At 40.1% G+C, this 24,991-nt stretch overlaps 1 protein-coding gene across 1 annotated transcript; it reads right to left on the bottom strand.

The window, feature by feature from the left end:
* Positions 1 to 9,015: 9,015 nt before the first annotated feature.
* On the bottom strand, positions 9,016 to 22,066 carry LOC148000435 (uncharacterized). The gene is made up of 8 exons (XM_087589577.1): positions 22,042 to 22,066; positions 21,625 to 21,661; positions 19,446 to 19,507; positions 17,252 to 17,285; positions 16,717 to 16,759; positions 15,547 to 15,675; positions 10,145 to 10,821; positions 9,016 to 10,042 (listed from the first exon to the last, which is right to left on the bottom strand). Exons 1-8 carry the CDS (start codon positions 22,064 to 22,066, stop codon positions 9,715 to 9,717), a joined length of 1,335 nt encoding a protein of 444 aa, XP_087445703.1. The 3' UTR covers positions 9,016 to 9,714.
* Positions 22,067 to 24,991: the final 2,925 nt, after the last annotated feature.

The raw sequence follows: 24,991 nt of genomic DNA, 5'->3' as shown, positions 1-24,991 counted from the left end.
CCTTAATCATCAGCAAAAATCAAACCAAGAAAATGTTGAGATTTGACCTCACACCACTCAGAATGACTAAGAAAAAAGTCTAAAGTGACAACAAATGTTGACGAGGATGAGGAGAAAGAGAAACATTCCTCCACTGTAGGTGGGATTGCAAGCTCTTATACTAACTCTGGAAATTAGTTTGTAAGTTCCTCAGAATTCGGACATAGTACTACCTGAGGACCTAGCTATACACCCTCCTGGGCATATACCCAAAAGGGGTGCCAACATGTGGCAAGGAAACATGCTCCATTATGTTCATAGAACCCTTATTTGTAATTGCCAGGAGCTGGAAAGAACCCAGATGTCCCTCCATCTACAGAGTACACTGACAGACCCATGTCTTAGGTGCACATGTAGCAGAGGATGGCCTTGTGGGGAACCAATGGGAGGAGAAGCCCTTGGTCTTGCCAAGGCTCTACCTCCACAGTGTAAAGGAATGCTGAGACAGGGAGGGAGGTGGGAAGGGGTGAGTGGATAGGTGGGGGAACAGCCTCATAGAAGAGGGGAAGGGAAGATGAGATGGGCGTTCATGGGTGGGAAACCAGGAAAGGGGATAACATTTGAAATGGAAATAAAAAAAATCAAATACTCCTCCCCAAAAAAGGATGAGGGGAAGGGGTGGTTGGTAAACCTCACTTGGTAAAACTCTTGCCTTGAAAACCCAACTGCAGATGTGGGGACAAGGGGATCCCCAAAGCTACTTGCCTGCAAGTGTGAATATCAGTGCGCTCCAAGATAGTAAATCAACCACACCAGGGACGTGGGTGAGTGAGGTTTGTCTCCAGAACAGAGGGACCAGGGGTGGAACCCACAGGGCGGCCTGATGGCCTGAGTTCAGTCCTCAGAAGCCACAATGTGGCAGAACAGAACGGTAGTTGACCCTGCCTTCTGGCCACTACACACTTAGCTCCACATGTGTGGGGCACTGGAAAGTGAGAGTTGAGCAGGTGTCCCTGTCGTATGGTTGGTTATCTTTTTGGTATATGCCTAGGAGTGGTATACCTGGGTCTTGAGGTAAAACAATTTTTAGTTATCTGAGAAACCTCCAAATTAATTTTCCAAATTCATTGTACAAGTTTCCACTCCAGCAACACTGAGAAACTCTTTCCTGTGCTCTACATCCTTACCAGCATGTGCTATCACTTGAATTTTTGGACTTAGCCATTCTAACAGTGGATATGGAATCTCAGGGTCATTTTGATACTCATTTCCAAGATGGCTAAGTACTTTGAAGATTTCTTGGCCATTTGAGGTTCCTTTGTTGAGGATTCCCTGCTTATCTTTGTATGCCATTTTAAATTGATAAACCCAGGGACCAGAAATCCTGACCTGGCAGGGCTTAAGAAGTTGTTCTAGCGTAATGAGCTCCAAATGCCAAAATGAAAGCCAAAGATGATTGCACTGTGACATAGGAAGAACCTATATGGGGGTTGCAGGGATGGCTCAGTATTGATAAGGGCCTGGTGCATTTGCCAAAAATCTATGTTCTATTCTCAGAACTTATCCAGTGGCTCAAGAGTACCTGACCTTATCTTCTGGATGCTCTAGATATGACATAGGTGGCAAACACAGACGCACATGACAAGCGTTTATTATTTTGATGTTTGACCTGTATAGATATTTTGTCTGCATGTATTTCTGTGCACCGAATGAATGTAGTGCCTGAAGCATTCAGAAGTGGGTACCACTGCCAGATCTCCTTCAAACTGTAGTTACAGACAGCTGATGGCCACCATGTACAGCTAGATATTAGGCTCATGTCTCCTAGAAGGGCAGTTAGCCAGTGCGTTTAACCACTGGGCCACATCTCCTAAAAATATTCTAAAAGATAAAATACTATAGAATCAATTTTAAAAGTGCTCAGAAAATCTCAGAGTTGCATAAGAGTGTAGGGGGTTGCGATTATTGCAACCAAAGAAACAACAAACTAGTTGTAGACTCATAAACAGGGAATTTAATGAGAGAACCACTTTCTTGATCACTAAGCATGGAAGTGTAGGAATCAAGTGGACCTCACTCTCCTACAGGATTGAGAAAGGTGACAGTCAGTGAGAGAGATTAACCTTAAGAATGCAGAAGACAAATTTGTGTTCAACATACAAAATGAAATGTTTTGAAGTCTCTTGACATCGTCTAAAATTGCCACAGCCATGTACTTCTTTAAACTACTCTTAGCGAATGATTTAGCTCCCTTGAATTTAAGTTTTTATAGGAATAGCCCTCCACTGATTTTTATTGCTTTTATTAGATAATTGCTTTATTTACATTTCAAATGTTATCCTGCTTCTCTGCTTCCAGTCCAGAAAACCGCTACTCCATCCCATCTCCTCAACCCCTGCCTCCATGAGGGTGAACTCCCACACACCCACACACTCCCTCCTGCCTCCCTGCCCTGGCATTCCCCTATACTTGTCATTGAGCCTTCACAGGACCACGGGTCTCTCCTCCCATTGATGCCCAACAAGGCCCATCTTCTGCTACACATGCTGCTGGAGCCAGGGTTCGTTCCATGTGTACTCTTTACTTGGTGCTTTAGTCCCTGGTAGCTCTGCAGTATCTGGTTGGTTGATACTGTAGTTCTTCCTATGGGGTTGCACATCCCCTCAATTACCTCAGTCCTTTCACTAACTCCCCCATTGAGGTCCCAGTTCTCAATCCAATGGCTTGCTGAGAGCATCTGCCTCTGATTTGTCAGGCTCTGGCATATTCTCTCAGGAGGCAGCTGTATCAGGCTCCTGTCAGCATGTACCTCTTGTCACCCCAATAGTGAATGGGTTTGGTGACCTCATGTGGGATGGATCCACATATGTGTTACTCTCTGGATGGCCTTTCCTTCAGTCTCTGCTCCATACTTTGTCTTCATATTTCCTCCTGGACTATTTTGTACCCCCTTCTAAGAAGTACTGAAGCATCACATTTTTGTCGTTCGTCTTCTTGAGCTACAAATAGTCTCTAAATTATATGGTCAGTATTCTGAAATTTTGGGATAATATCCACCACTCCACTGTATGTTTAGATTCACCAAGCATGCTGCGGTTTAGGCAAATTAGGGAATTTTAGGATGTGGACATCAGTGGGACTGCTCCGTTATCCACCAGAAAACTCAGGTTTCCTTAGCTATTAACTAAAGATTTAGTGAGTATTATCAAGGAATAAAAACATTAAGATTATGAAGAATCAAGTTAAAAAATCTATTATAATTACAGCCATGATAAATATCCCAGAAAGTTTTATAAAGAAAAGCTTACCAGACAGCCTGAAGTCCGTGGCTTTCATATGAGAGGAATAGTGTAGATCCACAAATTAATATTTGAAGAAGTAACATTTCTAAGAAGAACTTAAAGCAAATTGTGTGAATGAGGAAATAGAGACAGAGTAGCAGGATCCAGCCCACGAACATCAAAACCTAGGGTAGGAAAATGAGTGCTGCCCGTTCAAACGAACTGCAATAAGAAAGGTGTGCCTGGCAAAGAGCCAGGGAAAAACTGCAGAAAGAACACTGTCTCCTAATGTGATCCCGATTTTCCCCCTGAAAATACTTCAGGAAGCACATTCAACTTACATCCATTGTTATAAAGAATTATTTTGCACCTAGTCTCTGTGATTCTCTCTGAAATATCTACACACAAAACCTTGAATGTTTCACTCTCTGACTGTCTTAAATGGCATCTTGTTTCAGCATTTAGTAAGTAAAAACTCAGAATTATTGGCAGAAGGTGAATTAACCATGTGGAGATTAAGCAATGGCCTATCTACGGTACTGATCAAGATATATCAAAACATAAAACCTTTGTGTGTGTGTGTGTCTGTGTGTGTGTCTGTGTGTCGGTGTGTGTGTCTGTGTGTCGGTGTGTGTGTGTGCATGTCTGTGTGTGTGTCTGTGTGTCGGTGTGTGTGTGTGCCTTTCATACAGGAACGTAAACCATTAAAGCAGGTTACAAACCTGTCAATGTGATTTACTCATAAAATATTAATTCTACGCTCACATTGTTAAAAACATTGGTGTTTGTGTGTCCATGGTAACCTGTGATCATTCAGAATGAGGAGTTTCCTTTATTTTTTCTGAACTTTTCGCTATTGTCAATATAATCAAAATAATATGAGGATGGACTCTTGAATGGACACAAACTTGCTGCCTTGTTTTCCTATTATACAATCTTCTGCTTTATCAGGAGCTCTGAAGAATTAGCTACCTGTATGCAGAAAAAGTGTTCTAAATCCTTCTGAAAATGTGCTGTCAACAGAAACAAAATCCTGCGCTTCCTTCACTACATTATTTTTCATAAAGAATAAATACATGAAGTTCATCATCACAAACATCTCCCCATTTTATTTCAAGCAGGCATGGTAACAGGATCGGCTCTGCATGGCAAACCTGAGGCCTGAATGATGTAGGAGGAGGAGCCTGAGGCAGAGATGAATCTTTGCTCTCGGCATGATTTATTGTGTGCTGTCTCCCAGGTTTATCACGTCCCTATTTATGATATCAGTGTGTGAGGGTTGTGGGTTTTTGAAATTTTTCTGTTTAATCTTAATTGAATACTGTTGCTGTTTACTTTGGATAATTGAAAGACTGTGTGAATTTTCTCTTGATAACTGACAGACTGTTGGAGATTCCTATGCATGATTTACTGGTTGTGTTCATTTCCTTTGTATGCATGACAGGCACTTAGCTTTTCCTATGGATGACTCTCACGCAATGTATGTGATGTGTGGATGACTGACAGACTGTGTGTGTTTCTAATAGATGACAGGATATGGTCATTTCTTATAAATGATTCTAAGGCTGTAGGGAATTCTTATGGATGATTGATAGGACGTAGGTTCTTCCTCCAGATGATTGCCAGCTTGGGGGTGTGCCATGTGTATTGATGACTAACAAGCTGTAGCTATTTCCTATAAATGATTGACAGGCTGTGGGCATTCCCTATGAATGCCTGACAGGATGTGGGTACTTCCTATGGATGATTTGCAGGTAGCACTCAGTTAATATGGATGACTGACTAGAAGGCTGTACATGTTTACTGTGCATATTGAACAATTGTAGATATGTACTATGTATGGTTGACAGGCATTGGGTGGTTTTTTTTTTGTTTTTTTTTTTAATTAACTTGAGTATTTCTTATATACGTTTCGAGTGTTATTCCCTTTCCCGGTTTCCAGGCAAACATCCCCCTCCCCTCTCCCCCTCCCCTTTCTTATCGGTGTTCCCCTCCCCATCCTCCCCCCATTGCCGCCCTCCCCCAACAATCTAGTTCACTGGGGGTTCAGTCTTAGCAGGACCCAGGGCTTCCCCTTCCACTGGTGCTCTTACTAGGATATTCATTGCTACCTATGAGGTCAGAGTCCAGGGTCAGTCCATGTATAGTCTTTAGGTAGTGGCTTAGTCCCTGGAAGCTCTGGTTGCTTGGCCTTGTTGTTCATAAGGGGTCTCGAGCCCCTTCAAGCTCTTCCAGTTCTTTCTCTGATTCCTTCAATGGGAGTCCTATTCTCAGTTCAGTGCTTTGCTGCTGGCATTCGCCTATGTATTTGCTGTATTCTGGCTGTGTCTCTCAGGAGAGATCTACATCTGGTTCCTGTCAGCCTGCACTTCTTTGCTTCATCCATCTTGTCTAATTGGGTGGCTGTATATGTATGGGCCACATGTGGGGCAGGCTCTGAATGGGTGTTACTTCAATCTCTGTTTTAATCTTTGCCTCTCTATTCCCTGCCAAGGATATTCTTGTTCCCCTTTTAAAGAAGGAGTGAAGCATTCACATTTTGATCATCCGTCTTGAGTTTCATTTGTTCTAGGCATCTAGGGTAATTCAAGCATTTGGGCTAATAGCCACTTACCAATGAGTGCATACCATGTGTGTTTTTCTGTCATTGGGTTACCTCACTCAGGATGATATTTTCCAGTTCCAACCATTTGCCTACGAATTTCATAAACTCATTGTTTTTGATAGCTGAGTAATATTCCATTGTGTAGATGTACCACATTTTCTGTATCCATTCCTCTGTTTATGGGCATCTGGGTTCTTTCCAGTTTCTGGCTATTATAAATAAGGCTGTGATGAACATAGTGGAGCACGTGTCTTTTTTATAAGTTGGGGCATCTTTTGCGTATATGCCCAAGAGAGGTATAGCTGGGTCCTCAGGCAGTTCAATGTCCAATTTTCTGAGGAACCTCCAGACTGATTTCCAGAATGGTTGTACCAGTCTGCAATCCCACCAACAATGGAGGATATACTGCTTGAGTTCAGGGATAGTGATTCGCGTTGGGTGTTTCTTATGAATGATGGTCAGGGTGTAGTCATTTCTTATGAATGACTGACAGACTGTAGGCTTGTCCTTTAGAGAAGTGACAGAGTTGGTATGTGTTTCTTGGGGTTGATTCACAGGCTGTTGACATTACCTATGAATGATTTACAGGCTCTGAGACTGGGCACAGAAACAAAAGGTTAAGAATGGGACGATTTTGAGAGATAGTAGAATGTGTATTGTACTCAGTACACATCTAAGTTACATGTGGGGAGTAAATGGACTGACAGAATGAAAAACTACAGTAGGACAAGTCAGTGTATTTAAAGAAAATATTCAATAAAGAGGAAGATCTTGGAATTCTAATTCAGAATTTATTATTTATATGAAACTGTAACTTAAAGACTAAAGGCCTTTAGATCTACAAAATTATCAAGAAGCATGTGGATTATGGAATATCTACTACTGTGCTATGGTTCTCCTTCATAACCTAGTACAGCCTAACAATAGGAAATAAGGATTAGAGCCTGAGGTGTTTGGTAAAACACGTTTCCTGAAAACCTCACTGCAGATGTGGAAATAAGGGGATCCCCAAAACTTGCTTTCATGCAAGGATGAAGATCAGTGTGCTCCAAGACACTAGGATTTGAGTGAATGAACATGTCCCCAGAACTGAGGGACCAGGGGTGGAACCCATACAGAGGGATGATGGCCTGAGTTCAGTCCCTAGAACCCACAATGTGGCGGAACAGAACTGTAGAGTGGCATTGTCCTTTGACCCACACAATTACACATGTGAGTGGGGTACAGGAAATAGAGAGGAAGACAATATCAGTCTCTATCCTTCACATGTGGATCAATGCACACACAAGATGTACACAAGGTTTATACTGGGGTTCAGGGTTATAGATCCAATTCAAAATGTCTTTGTTTGACCCATCTGCAAGCACAAGTCATATTGGTGTAAATATCTCTTGGTGAAAATTTTTGCACTATACTAGAAAATTTATTGAAGTTTCATGATAAAAATTTATCTTATGGTGAAATTTACCATGTTGTATAATATTAACATACATATACATATACATACACACACACACACATACATACACACATATGGCCTAGAGAGATGGAGACGCAGTTAAGAGTTCTAGTTTTGTTTGTAGAGCACTCAGTTTTAATTGCTAGCACATCGCTGGCCACTCAAAACCAACCATCTGTAAATCCAGTTCCAGGGGAACCAGCACTGGGTTCTATCACACATACTGCATAGAAAACGCACAGCAGTAAAAACTCCTACATATAAATCTAATCAATTTAATGATAGACAAAGAAAATAAAATGTATTCACTTCTTGACCTAAAACATGTGCCCAATAACGGGCTCTAAAGGAGACCATGGAAAAGAATTGATAAACTAACTCAATGTTTCTGTTTTCTGTACAGAAGGCCTATGAGCTGCTGTCTTCAGGTACGCAGCTCTCATATGCCTAGGAGCCTAAAGTAGGTATGCAATCCAGTGGGGCTCAGTGAAAAGGAAGCTAAGCATGACCTCTCCCCTCTCAGTAAGGAGCCTATAAAATAAAGGATGCCCAGTGCTACACTCCACAGAGCCAAGAAGACTGAACAAAAGAAGGGCACAAGAAAGGATAATTGAGAATATGGAAGGGTCATGGAAGGCATATGGATGAAGGGAAGCAGTTGGGAAAGGAGAAAGGAAGGAATAGGGTCACTGAGGGTCCAGTGTGGGGAGGGGGAGGGAACTATGATAATGAATGGAAATCTGCAACAGATAGGGGTGGTGAGTGAGGAGGCGACCTCAGAGAGAGACAGAGACTGAGGTAGGGGAGGCAACAAGAATCACTGGAGCTTGTGACTCACTGCACTGGGGATACAGAGCATGGGGATCCTGGCTCTTCTCGCTATGCAGGAAGCCCAGTGGAGCAACTGGAACATCGACCCAACCACAAAACTTTAAATCCAAATTTTTTCCTGTCTACAGGAAATGAAGGAATAGGGCTGGAGGGGAGACTGAGGGAACAGCCAACCAATAACCCACCCAACTTGAAACTGATCCCTTGAACAAGCGACAGTCCCTGACTCTGAATGATACCCTGTTATGCTAGCAGACAGAGTCTAGCACAGGCTGTCTGGAGAGGTTGCACCCAGCAGCTGACTTAGATGTACACACCCACAGCTAAAATTGGATGGATCTTGAAGACTCTTATGGAAGAAAAAGTAGAAGGATTGCAGTCCCTCAGAGGATAAGAACGCAACAGGAAGACTAACAAAATCGATTGACCTGGACTCTTAGGGCTCTTAGAGACTGATCCACCAACCAAAGAATATACAGAGGCTGGTCCTAAGCCTCCACACACATAGGTAGCACATATGGAGCTCGATCTTCGTGTGAGTCCCAAAAAAAACTGCAGCAGGGACTATCCTTAAAGCTGTTGCCCCTATGCGGGATATGTCCTTCTATCTAGACGGCCTTGTCTGGACTCAGTGGGAGAGGAAGGGCATAGTCTCACAGAGACTTCATGTTCCAGGGTGGGAAGATAACCAAGTGGCCCCTACCCTCTCAGAGGAGAAGGAGGTGGGGCGCAAGGGAAGGATTGTGGGAGAGGCTGACAGGGAGGGGGCAGTGAGCAGGATGTAAAGTAAACAAGTAAAAAATAAAATTGAAAATAATTGAACATTTTTTCTAGGAAGCATCACATGGCACAACTGAGTCTCCAGTGAAACAATAAATTTTTACTTCAGTCTACTATCACATTATACCTTTAACTCTACAATTTATATATATGATCAATTCTCCCACACAGACTGCTGTGGCATTCCAATCGATCCTGGAGGAATATCAAGGGTCTAGGGATCAGGAGCCGCAGCCACTAGAAGAAAAACAAGAATTATCAACAGCATCATCAGGCACATCACTGGTGATATTGTCATGCCCAGCATCAACAACATCAGTATCATTATCATCGGGATCAATGTAGTGAGAAACAGTGAGAAGGTGGATGCTTCTCTTGTTATTTTTAATCTCAGAAGTTGCTTCTTTTGGAATGTTGCGGTCAAAGGCTATGCTAACCTCAGAAGTCAGAGTTCAGAATGACAGCATTAAATAGACAATAACATTTAACAGGAAGTTACCCCTGCTTAGTCATTCAGGAAACACAAGGTCTTCACTGGGAGTGACCATAATCTCCTCATTCTAGACTAGAAAACAACCAATCAGAAAACAGTTTTACATGTCACTTGTATTTGTCCAAACTGGATTTATCATGTTACTAAAAATATATAAATTGAAAAAAAGTTTCAGGTTCTAGGTTATTCATGAATAGCCCTATAGAAGCATGAAATTTATTAACAAAACAGACCTAGGTTTCAAGGGAAAAAAATTCATCTATTTTAAGCTACTATTTTTGTCTAACTAATCTGATCCAACTTTTTTGTCAGTGGGAGCTCCTTGGCCATTTTCTTCATGCCATGCATGTTGAATTTGGATTTTCATCCATGTTATGACAGAGAAAAGTGAGGATACAAGCCATAAAAAAGGCAAAAAGGGGATGTGTGCTATCGCTGGTGCCGGAAGATATCCACCCACCCTGAGAGGGTTCATGCTGTGGTTTATTGGTTCAGCTGACGCAGAAGCATCAAAATTATCAACAGGTGCCTGAGTAGCAGGCAGACCTTCTTCTATGTCAGGAATAAAAGAAGATTCCTCATCTGAAGAAGCAGTATAAAATATTTCTTCTTCACTAAGGGATATCAAAAGAGTCAGGTTAGTCATTTGAATGGAGTCAAGGGAATCACAAGTGCAGGAACCAGGAGTGGGCTCTGGGTCAGCATGGGGTTTGTACCTTGTACTCTCCTTGTAAAGAGGTAAATCAACTACATAATCCAATCCAATGTGACTAGCTGGTCCTGAGTCACCTGACACAGTACTGTCATCAGCATTTGTATGGGACAGCTCGGGCTCATCTGCAGTCAGACCGTCAGCGGAATTGGTGGACTTAGTCAGCGCAAGCTCAGCTGCAGTCAGACTGGCAGCGGCAGTGGTGGACTTAGTCGGCACAGGCTCAACTGCAGTCAGACTGTCAGCGGCATTGGTGGACTTAGTCGGCACAGGCTCAACTGCAGTCAGACTGTCAGCGGCAGTGGTGGACTTAGTCGGCGCAGGCTCAGCTGCAGTCAGACTGGCAGCATCCTTGGTGGACTTAGTCGGCGCAGGCTCAGCTGCAGTCAGACTGGCAGCCTCCTTGGGGGACTTAGTCTGCGCAGGCTCAACTGCAGTCAGACTGTCAGTGGCAATGGTGGACTTAGTTGGCGCAGGCTCAACTGCAGTCAGACTGTCAGCGGCAATGGTGGACTTAGTTGGCTCAGGCTCAACTGCAGTCAGACTGGCAGCCTCCTTGGTGGACTTATTCTGCGCAGGCTCAGCAGCATCCAGGCTGTCAGCAGTAGAAGTGGAAGGTCCAACATCAGCAGCAGCCTCAGAAGGCACGGAATGGAAATTTTCCATTTTAGTTTTTTCATCCTATAAGGAAAATTATCATTGTTATTTTTGATTTAAAATTCACTGATTTTATTCATTTCATCACCCTTCTGATAAAGTCAGGACCTTGATTTATAGTCCCCAAACTATTTCTGTATTCCGTCGATATTTAGCACTACATTCAATGATATTCAGTAACGTCTGATTCCTTTCAGGATGAGTAAACGGCCCAGAGTCTTTAAAAGTCTTTAATGTGGACATGCTTAGGTTTAAACTTACCACTATTCTGCTCTTTGGGATCTAAACTCATGGTACCTTTTAAGATGGAAATATATAAAAAGAAGTGACAAAATGTGTTTCTTGGCCTCTGATGTTTTGCTCTGCTTCTCCTCGAAATAACGATTTTGTAATATTCTCTCTCCTTCACATTCTATGGTTCATCCCAAAAGTTCCACCAGAGAACTACTACACCTGATAAAAAACTTCAGCAAAGTGGCTGGGTATAAAATTAACTCAAATAAATCAGTAGCCTTCCTCTACACAAAAGAGAAACAAGCCGAGAAAGAAATTAGGGAAACGACACCCTTCATAATAGTCCCAAAGAATATAAAGTACCTCAGTGTGACTTTAACCAAGCAAGTAAAAGATCTGTACAATAAGAACTTCAAGTCTCTGAAGAAAGAAATTGAAGAAGACCTCAGAAGATGGAAAGATCTCCCATGCTCATGGATTGGCAGGATTAATATAGTAAAAATGGCCATTTTACCAAAAGTGATCTACAGATTCAACGCAATCCCCATCAAAATATCAATCCAATTCTTCACAGAGTTAGAACAATTTGCAAATTCCTCTGGAATAACAAAAAACCCAGGATAGCTAAAACTATCCTCAACAATAAAAGGACTTCAGGGGGAATCACTATCTCTGAACTCAAGCAGTATTGCAGAGTAATAGTGATAAAAACTGCATGGTATTGGTACAGAGACAGACAGATAGACCAACGGACTAGAATTGAAAACCCAGAAATGAACCCACACACCTATGGGCACTTGATTTTTGACAAAGGAGCCAAAACCATCCAATAGAAAAAAAACATAGCATTTTCAGCAAATGGTGCAGTTCAACAGAAGGTCAACATGTAGAAGAATGCAGATCGATCCATGCTTATCACCTTGTACAAAGCTTAAGTCCAAGTGGATCAAGGACCTCCACATCAAACCAGATACACTCAAACAATAGAAGAAAAAGTGGGGAAGCATCTGGAACACATGGGCACTGGAGAAAATTTCCTGAACAAAACACCAATGGCTTATGCTCTAAGATCAAGAATGGACAAACAGGATCTCATAAAACTGGAAAGCTTCTGTAAGGCAAAGGACACTGTTGTTAGGACAAAACGGCAACCAACAGATTGGGAAAAGATCTTTACCAATCCTACAACAGATAGAGGGCTTATATCCAAAATAGACAAAGAACTCAAGAATTTAGACCGCAGGGAGACAAATAACCCTACTAAAAAATTGGGTTCAGAGCGAAACAAAGAATTCACAGCTGGGGAATGCTGAATGGCTGGGAAAAAACCTAAAGAAATGTTCAACATTTTTAGTCATAAGGGAAATGCAAATCAAAACAAACCTGTGATTTCATCTCACACCGGTGAGAATGGCTAAGATCAGAAACTCAGGTGACAGCAAATGCTGGCGAGGATGTGGTGAGATTGCAGACTGGTACAACCATTCTGGAAATCAGTCTGGAGTCTCCTCAGAAAATTGGACATTGAACTACCCGAGGACCCAGCTATACCTCTCTTGGGCATATACCCAAAAGATGCCCCAACTTATAAAAAAGACACGTGCTCCACTATGTTCATAGCAGCCTTATTTATAATAGCCAGAAGCTGGAAAGAACCCAGATGCCCTTCAACAGAGGAATGGATACAGAAAATGTGGTACATCTACACAATGGAATATTACTCAGCTATCAAAAACAATGACTTTATGAAATTCATAGGCAAATGGTTGGAACTGGAAAATATCATCCTGAGTGAGGTAACCCAATCACAGAAAAACACACATGGCATGCACTCATTGATAAGTGGCTATTAGCCCAAATGCTTGAATTACCCTAGATGCCTAGAACAAATGAAACTCAAGATGGATGATCAAAATGTGAATGCTTCACTCCTTCTTTAAAAGGGGAACAAGAATATCCTTGGCAGGGAATAGAGAGGCAAAGTTTAAAACAGATGCAGAAGGAACACCCATTCAGAGCCTGCCCCACAAGTGGCCCACACATATACAGCAGTCCAGTTAGACAAGATGGATGAAGTAAAGAAGTACAGGCCGACAGGGGCCGAATGTAGATCTCTCCTGAGAGACACAGCCAGAATACAGCAAATACATAGGCGAATGCCCGCATGAAACCACTGAACTGAGAACGGGACCCCCGTTGAAGGAATCAGAGAATGGACTGGAAGAGCATGAAGGGGCTTGAGACCCCATATGAACAACAAGGCCAAGCAACCAGAGCTTCCAGGGACTAAGCCACTACCCAAAGACTATACATGGACTGACCCTGGGCTCCGACCTCATAGGTAGCAATGAATATCCTAGTAAGAGCACCAGTGGAAGGGGAAGCCCTTAGTCCTACTAAGACTGAACTCCCAGTGAACAAGATTGTTAGGGGGAGGGAGGTAATGGGAGGAGGATGGGGAGGGGAGCAGGGGGGAGGGGCTAGGGGGACGTTGGCCTGGAAATCGGGAAAGGGAAATACAATCGAAATGTAAATAAGAAATACTCAAGTTAATAAAGAAAAAAAATAAAAATAAAAAGTACCTGAGTTCCATGTCTTTGCTAAGTTCTTCCTAGAATAAAAATTACTCAGGTTCATCACCTGTAGTAGTTAATTGGAAACCAAATTGATCTAGGCATAAACGAAGAGCATTTGAGTTTGGTTTCTATAAATTTACAGTTTCTAATGATTCCATTATGTGTAATAATTATATCTGAACTTCCTCTTTCCTAATGATGAAATTAGAGGTCTAGAGGAAGGTAGTTAGCTATGTGTTGACAGTATGCAGTGGAGTAAGGAGTAAGTAGTGTGTGTAAGATCAGCAGACACACCCTTCTGCTTGCTTTGTAACTTCTGAAAGGGGATTTAAACAGGAAAGATGGCTGTTACTTTTGAATTTGTTTCTGTACTTTCTGTGACAAAATATCTGATGGGGAAAACCAGTCACTTATTTCAAGGAAGGAACAGGGAGGCCTGACTTTTGGCAGTACATTATTGGTTCTCACAGGCTGGTAGACCGGGAAGCAGATAACACAGTACTGGTACCACAAGTAGTCACAGCCATTAAAATCTACCACTGAAAACCTTCTGCTAGCGAGGCCAGACCCCAAAAGTTAAACAATCTCGCAAACAGTGGCCAAGTGTTCAAACACATGAACTCACATCTCTTTGTCTGATCCTCCCATGCACTGCTTAGCATTTGTGTTAATGTTAAATAACCCCGCCCCACACACACACATGCAGAGTTTATCTACTGTTTGTCTGTTAATGCTAACCAAAGTGTAAATCATGCTACAAATGTGATAAACCTACTTGGAAGCCTGACTGATAACTTGAATTTCATACCTGAGACTGGAAACAGAGGAAGGGAAAGATTCATTCATACAAGTTATCTTTTGATACCCACAATTCAACTTACATTCTCCTACTCCCCAAATAAATTAAGAACAGGACGTCCTTGAACTGACAGAGACCACCCTGCCTGCTTTATGAGTTCGTGAATTAACTGTGTACTCCAACATACCCAGCCACATGTTGTGGGCACCCTGCCTATAAGTACTTTGGACTTCAATGGGTAAAACCAGAATGCTGAGGTCCTGTCCAGGAAGTTAAGAAATATCAGAAGACTGACTTCTTATTTCCCCTGATGATAATTTTAATCTTTTTGCCTATCAAACATATTAAATCTGTGTGCTGGAAAAGGGGCTGAGGAGTTTAAAACATTCATTGCTCCTCCAGGACACCTGGCTTTGCTTTGTAAAACACATAATATTGGCTGACAAAGTTCTGGAACAACAAGAACAAAGGATGAAATGACCTCTTCTGATTTTTGTGGGAAGCACACGCACATGGTATACAGACAGAATACACGCAAAACATTCACACACATAAAGTCAGTCAATCCAAAGTAAATGAAACACAACTATGGTGGTCGCTTTCATGTTGACTGTACCTATTTCCAGGAGCATGTACTATTTGGTTTCTGTATTTTTATGAGTTCTCCTCAGTGAGTTAAAAACATGCTCATTTTCTGTTTTTTCTTCTGTTTCCATAGTCTAATTTACTATTATTACATTTTATGACAGTGATTCTCAACCTGTCTGTCATACCCTATTGGAGGAGGGCATAGAACAGTCTCACACAGGTTGGCAAAGACCTTCTGAAAATACCAATACGACATTACAGTTGATGATATTATCAATCTGACACTGATGCAGTAGCAACAAAACAGTTGTATGGTTGGGAATCACCACAGCATGAGGAACTGTATTAAAGGTCACAGCATTAGGAAGGTTGAGAAGCACTGCCTAATGCAGTGACTGGCAAGGAGTGAGGATATGGAGAGTGTGAAGGGAATGCTCAAGGCTGATCTTTCTCTACTCGTTCACTACTTGCACTAGGAAGGCATAGGCACAAACACCCATCACTCCCCTTCACAAAAGGAAATAGGTTACTTCTCACATCAGTGGGGATTACCGTTGCAGATGTATTTTCTTCCCATACTTCAAGAATTGGGTCTACCCGAGAAGACACATAAACTCCAGATTTTCTAAAACTGTTCTGGCTCTTCTTAGGTTTTATGTGGATCTTTCTCCCTGATTCTCCCTGCAATGCAGAGGGGACAGTTAACTTTTTATTTGGTCCCGAAATTAACTCTTTTCTTTTAGGATGCATGCTTTTAAATCAACTTTATTACTTAGGAATTACAGGATATTGACACATGAAAATTAAAATTCATTATTAAATATAAAATATCTTCTAATATGCCTACTTACAACTTAGCAGAGGAGGACGGTAATGGGGGGAGGATGGAGAGGGGAACACACATAGAGAAGGCGACAGGGAGGGGCTAGGGGGATGGGGAGGGTTTAGGGAGATGTTGGCCAGAAACCCGAAAACAGAATAAGAATCGAAATCTAAATAAGAAATACCCAAGTTAATAAAGATGAAAAAAATTGCATGCATTTTCCTGAGGGTCAAGTCACTTAGGAGATTCCTGGATTATAGAAATGTCTGGACTTACTAAGAAGTACTTATTATATATAAGTACACTGTAGCTGTCTTCAGACACACCAGGAGAGATCATCAGATCTCATTATAGATGGTTGTGAGCCACCATGTGGTTGCTGGGAATTGGATTCATCAAGACCTCTGGAAGAGCAGTCAGTGCTCTTAACCACTGAGCCATCTCTCCACTCCAGGAAAACCCGTATGGGAGAGGGTGAGGGGGAAGGGATGGGGGCTCATGGACAGGAAACCGGGAAGGGGAAAAACATTGGAAAAGTAAAGAAATATATCTAATAAAGAATTTTTAAAAAAGAAATATTATGGTCTAGTAAGAGTCACATTTTAAAATCAGTCAAATGTGTACTCATCTCTGCAAACAATACTTGTCAAACATCAGACATCTTCTATTGTACAAGGACTGTGCTCAATCTTCCACTCACTATGTATTTTGAGTCCATTCTCTTATTGACCACCACTACCCACAAGGACTTACTGCTCACTTGCAGTTTGTAGAAATCTCCACATCTACAATGTAGACTCCCTTGAGCAATCTTTCCATATAAAACTGATCCCAGTTACACTATTGCTGAATTATAACAAAATTCATAAGAAAATTAATTTCACAAAGAAGCATTTTACCTTCACAGAGGAGGTAGAGCTGACATTATCCACATTCACACACCTAGGAACAACAAAGGAGGGCTTGTCAGGGAGCCTTTAGAATAACAGCATGCAACATTCTTCCAACCTCAGTTAGGTGGCTCAATCCCTTCTTCTTGAATAAGAAACCCAGGCAAACTAGCCAGTAAACTTCAGGGGATTCTCTGTCACCACCTCTTGCCTCATCGTATGTGCCCCAGGATTCAGATGCACGTGAGATCATCAGACTTCATGTGGATTCTGAGAATCCAAACTTCCATTCTCACAGACTCATGGCAAGCACTTTATCCACTGAATCATCTCCCTTCCTAAGGATGTTTGTCCATATCTCATGCTGTGTGGGAGATAGGTCTAGTAGTTTGAACATGGTTTGCTCTACAAATAATTGTTTAGCTTGTGATTATAGAAGAAATAAAGAAGCTGAAATCGTTGTACACAAAGGCAAAGACAGTGTCATGTTCTGAACATTATACTTTTTACAGATTAATGTATTGTACAATGCACACATTCTTACCACGGTGATCTTCCTGTAAGTTGCATACCAGCTTCTAAATAGGGAAGCAAAATTTGTCACTAAACAACTATAGGAAACATGACAATAAGTGCAAAGGCTAATATTTGTGACCCTATATCTTTTGGCACCATTTATGAAAAGCCTTTAAAGTGAATAATTATTTGTAAATAATAAATATATGCAAAAACCTTCCTTCCCATTTCCTAGTATATTTTAAAGACAAAGAAAAAATTTCATCAAAAGTTACTACTTATAAAAATTGTTGTGCAAATTACCTATGATCCTGATCACTATCAGACACAGAAATTACCATCTTAGCCTGAATTGTTGTCCCATAGTGAAGGGTTAAAAGGACAGCGTCATGTTGCCACTGCTGCTTTTTGCCTCTGGACTGGGGTTGTTTGCAGCGCTCTAAGTGAGCATGCTCATCTCATACAGTAGTGAAAGGGGCTGCTACAAAGGTCGACTTGAACTTCCTTCACTGTGGAGGAACATTCATTGCTACCACCGGGAAGCACAGTCTCTGGTGACTGTCATTGCAGGACAGTCAAGTATAGGAGACCCAAAGAACTTTACAAAACATTTCCAGCTGCAAGTGTGACAAAGCTCTTGAGAGATCAGTGTGTTACTGTAGTCGAGATCTTCTGAAGAAGATGTTAAGGGCCCTCAGATCTAGCATTGACCCCTAGCTCATTTCCATCAAAAAGAAGTTCAACATCAACTTCCATTGCCGGCCATGGCAAGAGCAACTGGAAAGACTTCCTTAGTAGTTATGCAACATGAATTATTACTCCAGAGAGAGAAGCATGAAAGAAACTTGCAGATAGAGCAGCAATCTCACATAAAACATTTTTAAAATATATTTCCACATATAAACCATAGTGTGTCTCAAGTTTCACTCTCTGGATAAAGCCTGCCCTCGAAACATGCTTCAGAGAATGAACAACCCTAGTTCATTTCCTTTACAGTATGTAAAACTCCACTGCACACCCCTTGGCATTGCCCATGACCAGAGCAAGTTTTTTGTCCTATCAACAAATGGGCTGAGAAAATGTCTCTATGGTGGACCGTATGCTCAGCATGTGTGGGGCCTCTTTCAGTCCTCGACAACACAAACAAAACTCCAGTGCTGAAATACATTTTTAAAAAAGACACCCACATTATGATAATTCTGTTTCCCTCAGGGTTATGTGAAGAGGGTCATTTAGGTTCCTCTACACTATTCTCTGGCTGGCTCTCTCCAAAGGCACAGTAGGTATGAGAGATGCTGTGGTGTAGGTTGCTGAAAGGATAAATTCTGTGGTGCTTCTCCCACTGTTGGAATCTAATCTTATTCAGACTCAATCAAGGGATCATTCAGTGCTGTGTACTGGAGAATGATGTGGTTTTTCAACCTTCCATCTACTGTGTCAATGTTGTTTTTACTGGAAATTTTGTCTTGCAGCATATAAATCAAGTAGCACTATATCTTTTGCTAATTAATAGGACTACAGGGAAAAGGTGCTGTCAGAGTAGCCCATATGGAAGCCGCTTTCATTGAATGCTAAGAATATCAGTTTTTATTCCCCAGCACTACCTACAAATCTCACACACTATTCACTTCTCCAAGGGTTCCTGAGTGAGCCAGATATTTATAATATCAAGATATTTACATTAAATGGAAGACATCTAAAAATAACTATAAGATAATCTATGAATTATCAAATAAGTATGATTGAAATATTATGAAGGGAAAAATTCCAGATTATGCTAAAAACATTTAGTCTCCAAAACATAATGAAAGTAATTGAATATTGTTTTGGTTTGTTTTTTAACCTTATCATATTTTACAGACACTAACACCTATAATACGTAGCATTAATCATATATATATTATATATAAAAACTGAAATAAAAATGTATTTTATTACAAAGTCAACTTACTGCTATGTGTCTAGAGAAGACACAAATCATGGAATAGTGTATTTTTTGTATCATAAGACACTACACGCATGAGTAGTTCAATTTGAAGAAGCTAACACGTCAGACGGTATAATTTGAATTTGACATTGCTTAGAAACAATACCTTAATAAATCTATAGTCTAAAAATGGTTGCCAGCAAGTGAACAAAGAATATAAATATATTCGTATTTGATTTCCTTATTCTTTTTATAGTAAGGGTAGAATCAGTAGAGGACTTACACTTAATCTTACCTGAATTATGCTGGATAGATGTTTTCAGAATGGATTTTAGCTGTCTTGGTGATCTTACTCGACTGCGGGGTATTTTAAGAATGTTATGTTAATATTCATATTAAACATTAATCCAATGCATTGAATTACTTCTTGTTTGATTTCCTAACTTATATTACATTACAAGTCTGGGAATACTTTCCTTTCAACTTTTCCCCATGTGGAAAAAAGGGAAGGAATTTAGCAACACAAATGAAACCATTACACAGTTACACACACACACACACACACACACACACACACACACACACACCTTTCCAGCTTTTGCTCTCATAGCTATACCAAGTGATATTTTTAATCCGTAGATGCAATGGAATTAGTCCCCTGACTACATTAATCATAACAGTCTCTGCCCCTGATGCAACAAAGCACCTTTTCCCATGATACTTTGTGAATATTTCACTATCTATGATGGTATCACCCAAGTGGTTTGCTTGTCGAACATCAAATAGATTTCTGTTGCTGCTAGAACTCTTCAAAACCCACCACTGCTTTTGTAATGTTCAAGCTGCTCCTTCTTAACTCATGCATGAATGAATCCTGAAGTCACAATATGCCTGTTTCTGTGCCATTTATGCGTTTTTATGAACATAAGAAGGTAATAACAGAAAAAAAGAACAATAAGACTAAGCGCATTGAGACTGTGAAACTGTTTGCACTTCCAAGTATAAGTTAAAATGCATATTTTGCAAGGAGTCTTTGAACAGTTTTAGTATGGAAAAGTTTGAATCTTGATTTTTGACATTAGCTTGTATGATTTAGGAAATTTTAAACATGGAGGAAATAAGTCATTTGATAGTATTTATAAAATGTTTTCCTGATGTAGAGCCCAAATAAAGAGAACAACATAATTGTCTTCTCTTGTGGAGGTAATTACTCTTAATGAGCACAGAATTAGCTTGAAATACACCTTTTAATTTTCTACCAAACCAGTGTCTAACCTAGCATCCTGGACAGGAATGGATGGGCCTTCACCTGTATGTTCATGTCCAACTGATGTGGAAGGCAAAAACCCCTTTTATACAGAGATAAATAATTGTCACATGGTCATTTAGTTCTATACATTCAGCTAACCTATTGAGATTCAAAGGATCTGTTACTGTGGAAAGCAGATCATATGAATGGATAATTGACGGGTGGAACTTTCAGGAAGACATTGGACTTGTGGAATAATTAAAAGGTGAATGATTCCCTCGAGTTCCAATGCCAGGTGGAATCACATGCTCTAGATGTTTCTCTGTCCTCCATTTTCACACACTGTCTCCATAAAGGGTTGTTCCCAACCTGAAACCCACATCACGTTCCGTGGGCCATGCTAGTGTGGCCAAATGTCAAGCTAGCCCCAAGCATTCTATAGCCTAGCACGGCTTCCTGTCACAGACTCTTCTCACACTCCCAACAACCCAGTGAAGTCATGACTCAACAAACTGTAGCCCAGCAACCAGAGTCATATGTTAATTACTTAATGAACAATACATTCGCACAATTAACTTATAACTAACTTATAAGGACATAAACCGCCCACCAAGATAAGATATAGTTTGTTCATCTAGACACCCAAAATCCTGTACATATCCATCCCTTCAGAATAACCATAACACCCAATAAATGTACAGAGAGAATTCTTAACATCCACCTTCAAATTCTCTCAGCCTGTCATTGGATGGACTGCAACTCATGGGTGTCTTCCAACATCTATGATATATGCTACACCTTTGCATTCATAGCTGGTGCCAAAGGAGGAAAGAAATTGTTGCCATCCTCTAGTAATGACTGACTGAGAATCATTCCAAATTATGTAACATGTCAGACAAGATGAATGACTGAAATGATAACTATGAGTGTGGGTCTTAGTGTACAAGTATTTAGTAAGGCTTTGAAAAGCCAAAGAATCTTAAGTAGACACTAACTTGCACAGTTAATCCTAGCAGGCTCTTTTTAAAAACTGTATAGTTTGTTCTTGGAAATGGTGGGTGAGTATAATTTTCATTTTCTTATGAAATACACCGAACAAGTTTTCAACCTAAAATTATATTCAGAATATTGTGGGACCTGTAAGACACAAGTCTCAAAGTATACCCAAAATAATTTACTTATTATCTTTGCATTTCTCTAGTATTAATGTATTGTTAAACCTTACCGGGACAAAGGCCTTTCATTGTTAAAAACAAATACTTCTGAAAATAAAAACAAAGAATGTATTATTACAAGTATAGAAGAATATTACGAATAATCAGACTCATTATTAGTATCAATGTCTATAAGAGCAATCTAGAGAGTATTCTAGAGTAAATATTCATTTGTAGCCAATTACTTCACTTAGAACCAATCCATTCCCTATATATTTCAAATCAAGGATGACAGCAATTTATCAAACATTAATGTCTAGAAATAAATAGCCGTAAACAATTGCGATGATCCTAACTGAACTCTCTCAGAATGACAGGAAGCCCAATCCTTACCAGTATGAATATAATCAACTGTGATTCTTTTTACTCTGGGCTAATGATTCTGGAAAGAATAACAGATTGGGTCTGGTGGTGCATAACATGAATACCAACACTGAGGAAGCAAAAACACATTGATCACTGTGATTCCTTAGACAAACAGAACTACAATTTAGTGAGACAATGTCTCAACTTCACCCGTAAAAAGAGAAAAACCCAGAGCCCACCTCAGGACACTGCACCTGAAAAACACCCAGGGATAAACAGTTGGCTGAGGGCCAGCATGAGAATACATTCAACAAGAGCCAAATCAACATGACACATCCTGAGCCCAGATATCCTACTACAGCAAGACCTGGATATCCTAACACAATCAAAGCACAATGAAATTACTTTGAAACCAATCTTATTGATATGATAGAGGAATTTAAAGGAGAAATTAATAAATCCCTTAAAATGTACAGGAAAATATAATCAAACAGGTGAAAAATGAATAAAACATGTCAATACCTGCAAATGATAAAAAAAGAAATAAAGGAAACAAACTGATGGAACCTTGGAGATGGAAAATCTACAAAAGAGAACAAGAACAGAAGCACAGCCAACACAATAAAAGAATTGGAAGAGATGATCTCAGGCATAGAATATATACTTTAAGAAATTAATACATCATCCAAAGAAAAGGTTACCTAAAAAAATGACTGACCCAAAATGTTCAGGTAGTCTGAGACACTGTGAAATTTCCTACTAAGAATAATAGCCATGAGCAAAAGTGGAGAGTACGAGCTCCAAGGATGAGAACATATGTTCAGCAAAATCATAGAAGATAATTTATACAACGTAAAGAAAGAATGCTTATGAACATAAAAGAACCTCACAGAACACCAAATTGATTAGTGTTCCCAACACATAATAATCTCTTCACAAAACGAGAATGGTAGGAATTAACACTCATTGGCTATTAATATCTCTCAATATAAGTGAACTCATCTTCCCCACTAAAAAGACACAGCCTGACAAGCAGGATGTGAAATTAGGACCAAATCTATGAAAAATAGGAATGGAAGAAGTTTCCCAGATTAAAGGCACAGAAAATATCCTCAACAACATCATAGAAGAAAACATCCCAAACTTCAAGAAAAAGATGCCTATCTACACACAAGAAGCTTAAAGTACAAATAGTACTTTATTGTGCCAGAAAAGAAAATCCTCCAGCTACATAATAACCAAAACAGTAAATCCACCAAAAAAGAGAGAAAATTAAAAAGCGGCAAGGAGAAAGAGGCAAGTAACATATTACATATAAAGGCAAACCAATCAGAAATATACCGAACTTCTCAACAGAGAATTAAAAGCCAGAAGTGCCAATGAGATGTCTTCTAGAACCTAAGAGACTACAACTGTCAGCCCAGACTACAACACTTAACAAAATTTTCAAACAACATACATGGAGTAAAAAGATATTTTGTGACAAAACCAAATACAAACTATATCTTTCTACTAATCCATACCTACCAGGGATGCTACAAGCAAAACTCCAAGACAAGTAGAGTAACTGAACTCAACAAAACAGAAGAAATTAATAATCACACAGCAAAACCAATAGAAGAGAAAGACATGCAAACCAACATCAAAATAATAAGTAAAAGCAATCGTTAGTCATTAATACCTCTGAACAGGAACAGATTCACTTGCCAAACAAAAAGACAGGGTCTAAGAGAGCAGATGTATAAACAGAATCTATCGTTCTGTTGCATATCGAAACGGAACTCAGCCACAAAGATAAAAACTACCACAAAATAAAGGGCTGAACCAAAGGACTGAAAAGCAAATGGACCCAAGACACAAGCTGAAGCAGTCAATCTAATAACTGGTAAAATAGACCTTCGATCAGAAATAATCAAAAGAGATGGGAAAGGACACTGCATACAAATCAAAGGAAAATACACCAACATGATGTCTCAATTCTGAACAATGCCTGAGATGCAAGGGCATCCTGCTTCATAAAAGAAACATTTACTAATTTGGCTAAAGCTTAAACCACACCTCAAACCTCACAAATTAAGAGTAGGGGGCATCAACTACATATTATCACTATTATGACCAAAGGACATGTCACCAAAAGAGAAACTAAACTGAAAAATTATGCAACTCATAGATGGCATGTACCAAATGGACCTAACAGATATCTACAGAACCTTTCACACAAATAAAAAATATGTACCGTCTCAGCATCTCATGGAATGTTCTCCAAAATTGAACATATATAGATACAGATCTACATCAACAGATAAAAGAAAAGGGAAAAAAAGAACCAACAACAATCCCCCCAAAAAACTCTTGCATCTAATAAGGTCACCATGGACTAAAGCTGGACTACATCAACAAGAAAACAACAGAAAGCATACAATCTGATAGAAACTGAACAATGCTATGCTCGGTGACCACTGGTGCAAGAAGAAATCGAAGACTTTCTAGAATTCAATGAAAATGAAGGCACAAAACATCCCAACTTAGGGAACACAATAAAAGCAGTGCAAAAGGAAAGTTCATAGCACTATGTCCCTTCATAAAATGGAGCAATTTCATAAAAGCAGCTAAACATCAAATCTGAAATATTGAAAAAAAGAAGCAAACAGGCTCAAGAGAAGATGGTATGAAAATTAAACATAGAAACATGGCAAACAATACAGAGAACAAAACCAAGGGCTGCTTACTCAAACCCACTGACATGTGATTTGACACCCATCACAAAACAAGGTGACAAACTCAAGTGAGAGTAAATGCTGGCAGGATGTGGAGCAAAGGGAAGTCTACTCCATCACTGGTGGGTGTCAACAATAACTGGATATCAATTGGGTGGTTTCTCAGAAAACTGAGAATAGTTCTACCTCCAGGGCCAGCTATAACTCTCCTGGGTGTAGTCAGAAAGATGTCACACGATACCAAAGAACCACATCTTAAACTATGTTCTAGTAGCTTTGCTATGAATTTCATAAAGGCATTGTTTTTGATAGGTAAGTAATATTCCATTGTGTAGATGTACCACATTTTCTGTAT

This window comes from Rattus norvegicus, chromosome 16 (assembly GCF_021556685.1).
Source record: "Rattus norvegicus strain SHRSP/BbbUtx chromosome 16, alternate assembly SHRSP_T2T, whole genome shotgun sequence".
Lineage (NCBI taxonomy): Eukaryota > Metazoa > Chordata > Mammalia > Rodentia > Muridae > Rattus > Rattus norvegicus.
The sequence above is the reverse complement of the archived record's forward strand: the minus strand, read 5'-3'. Positions and strand labels throughout refer to the sequence as shown.

Coding starts and splice junctions, on each gene's coding strand:
- LOC148000435 (XM_087589577.1), bottom strand. CDS start 22,066: ATGTGTTTTTGCTTCCTCAGTGTTG. Junction 21,662..22,041: donor TTTTTGCTTCCTCAGTGTTG/GTATTCATGTTA, acceptor TTTTATTTTCAG/AAGTATTTGTTTTTAACAAT. Junction 16,760..17,251: donor CTTACAGGAAGATCACCGTG/GTAAGAATGTGT, acceptor TGTTGTTCCTAG/GTGTGTGAATGTGGATAATG.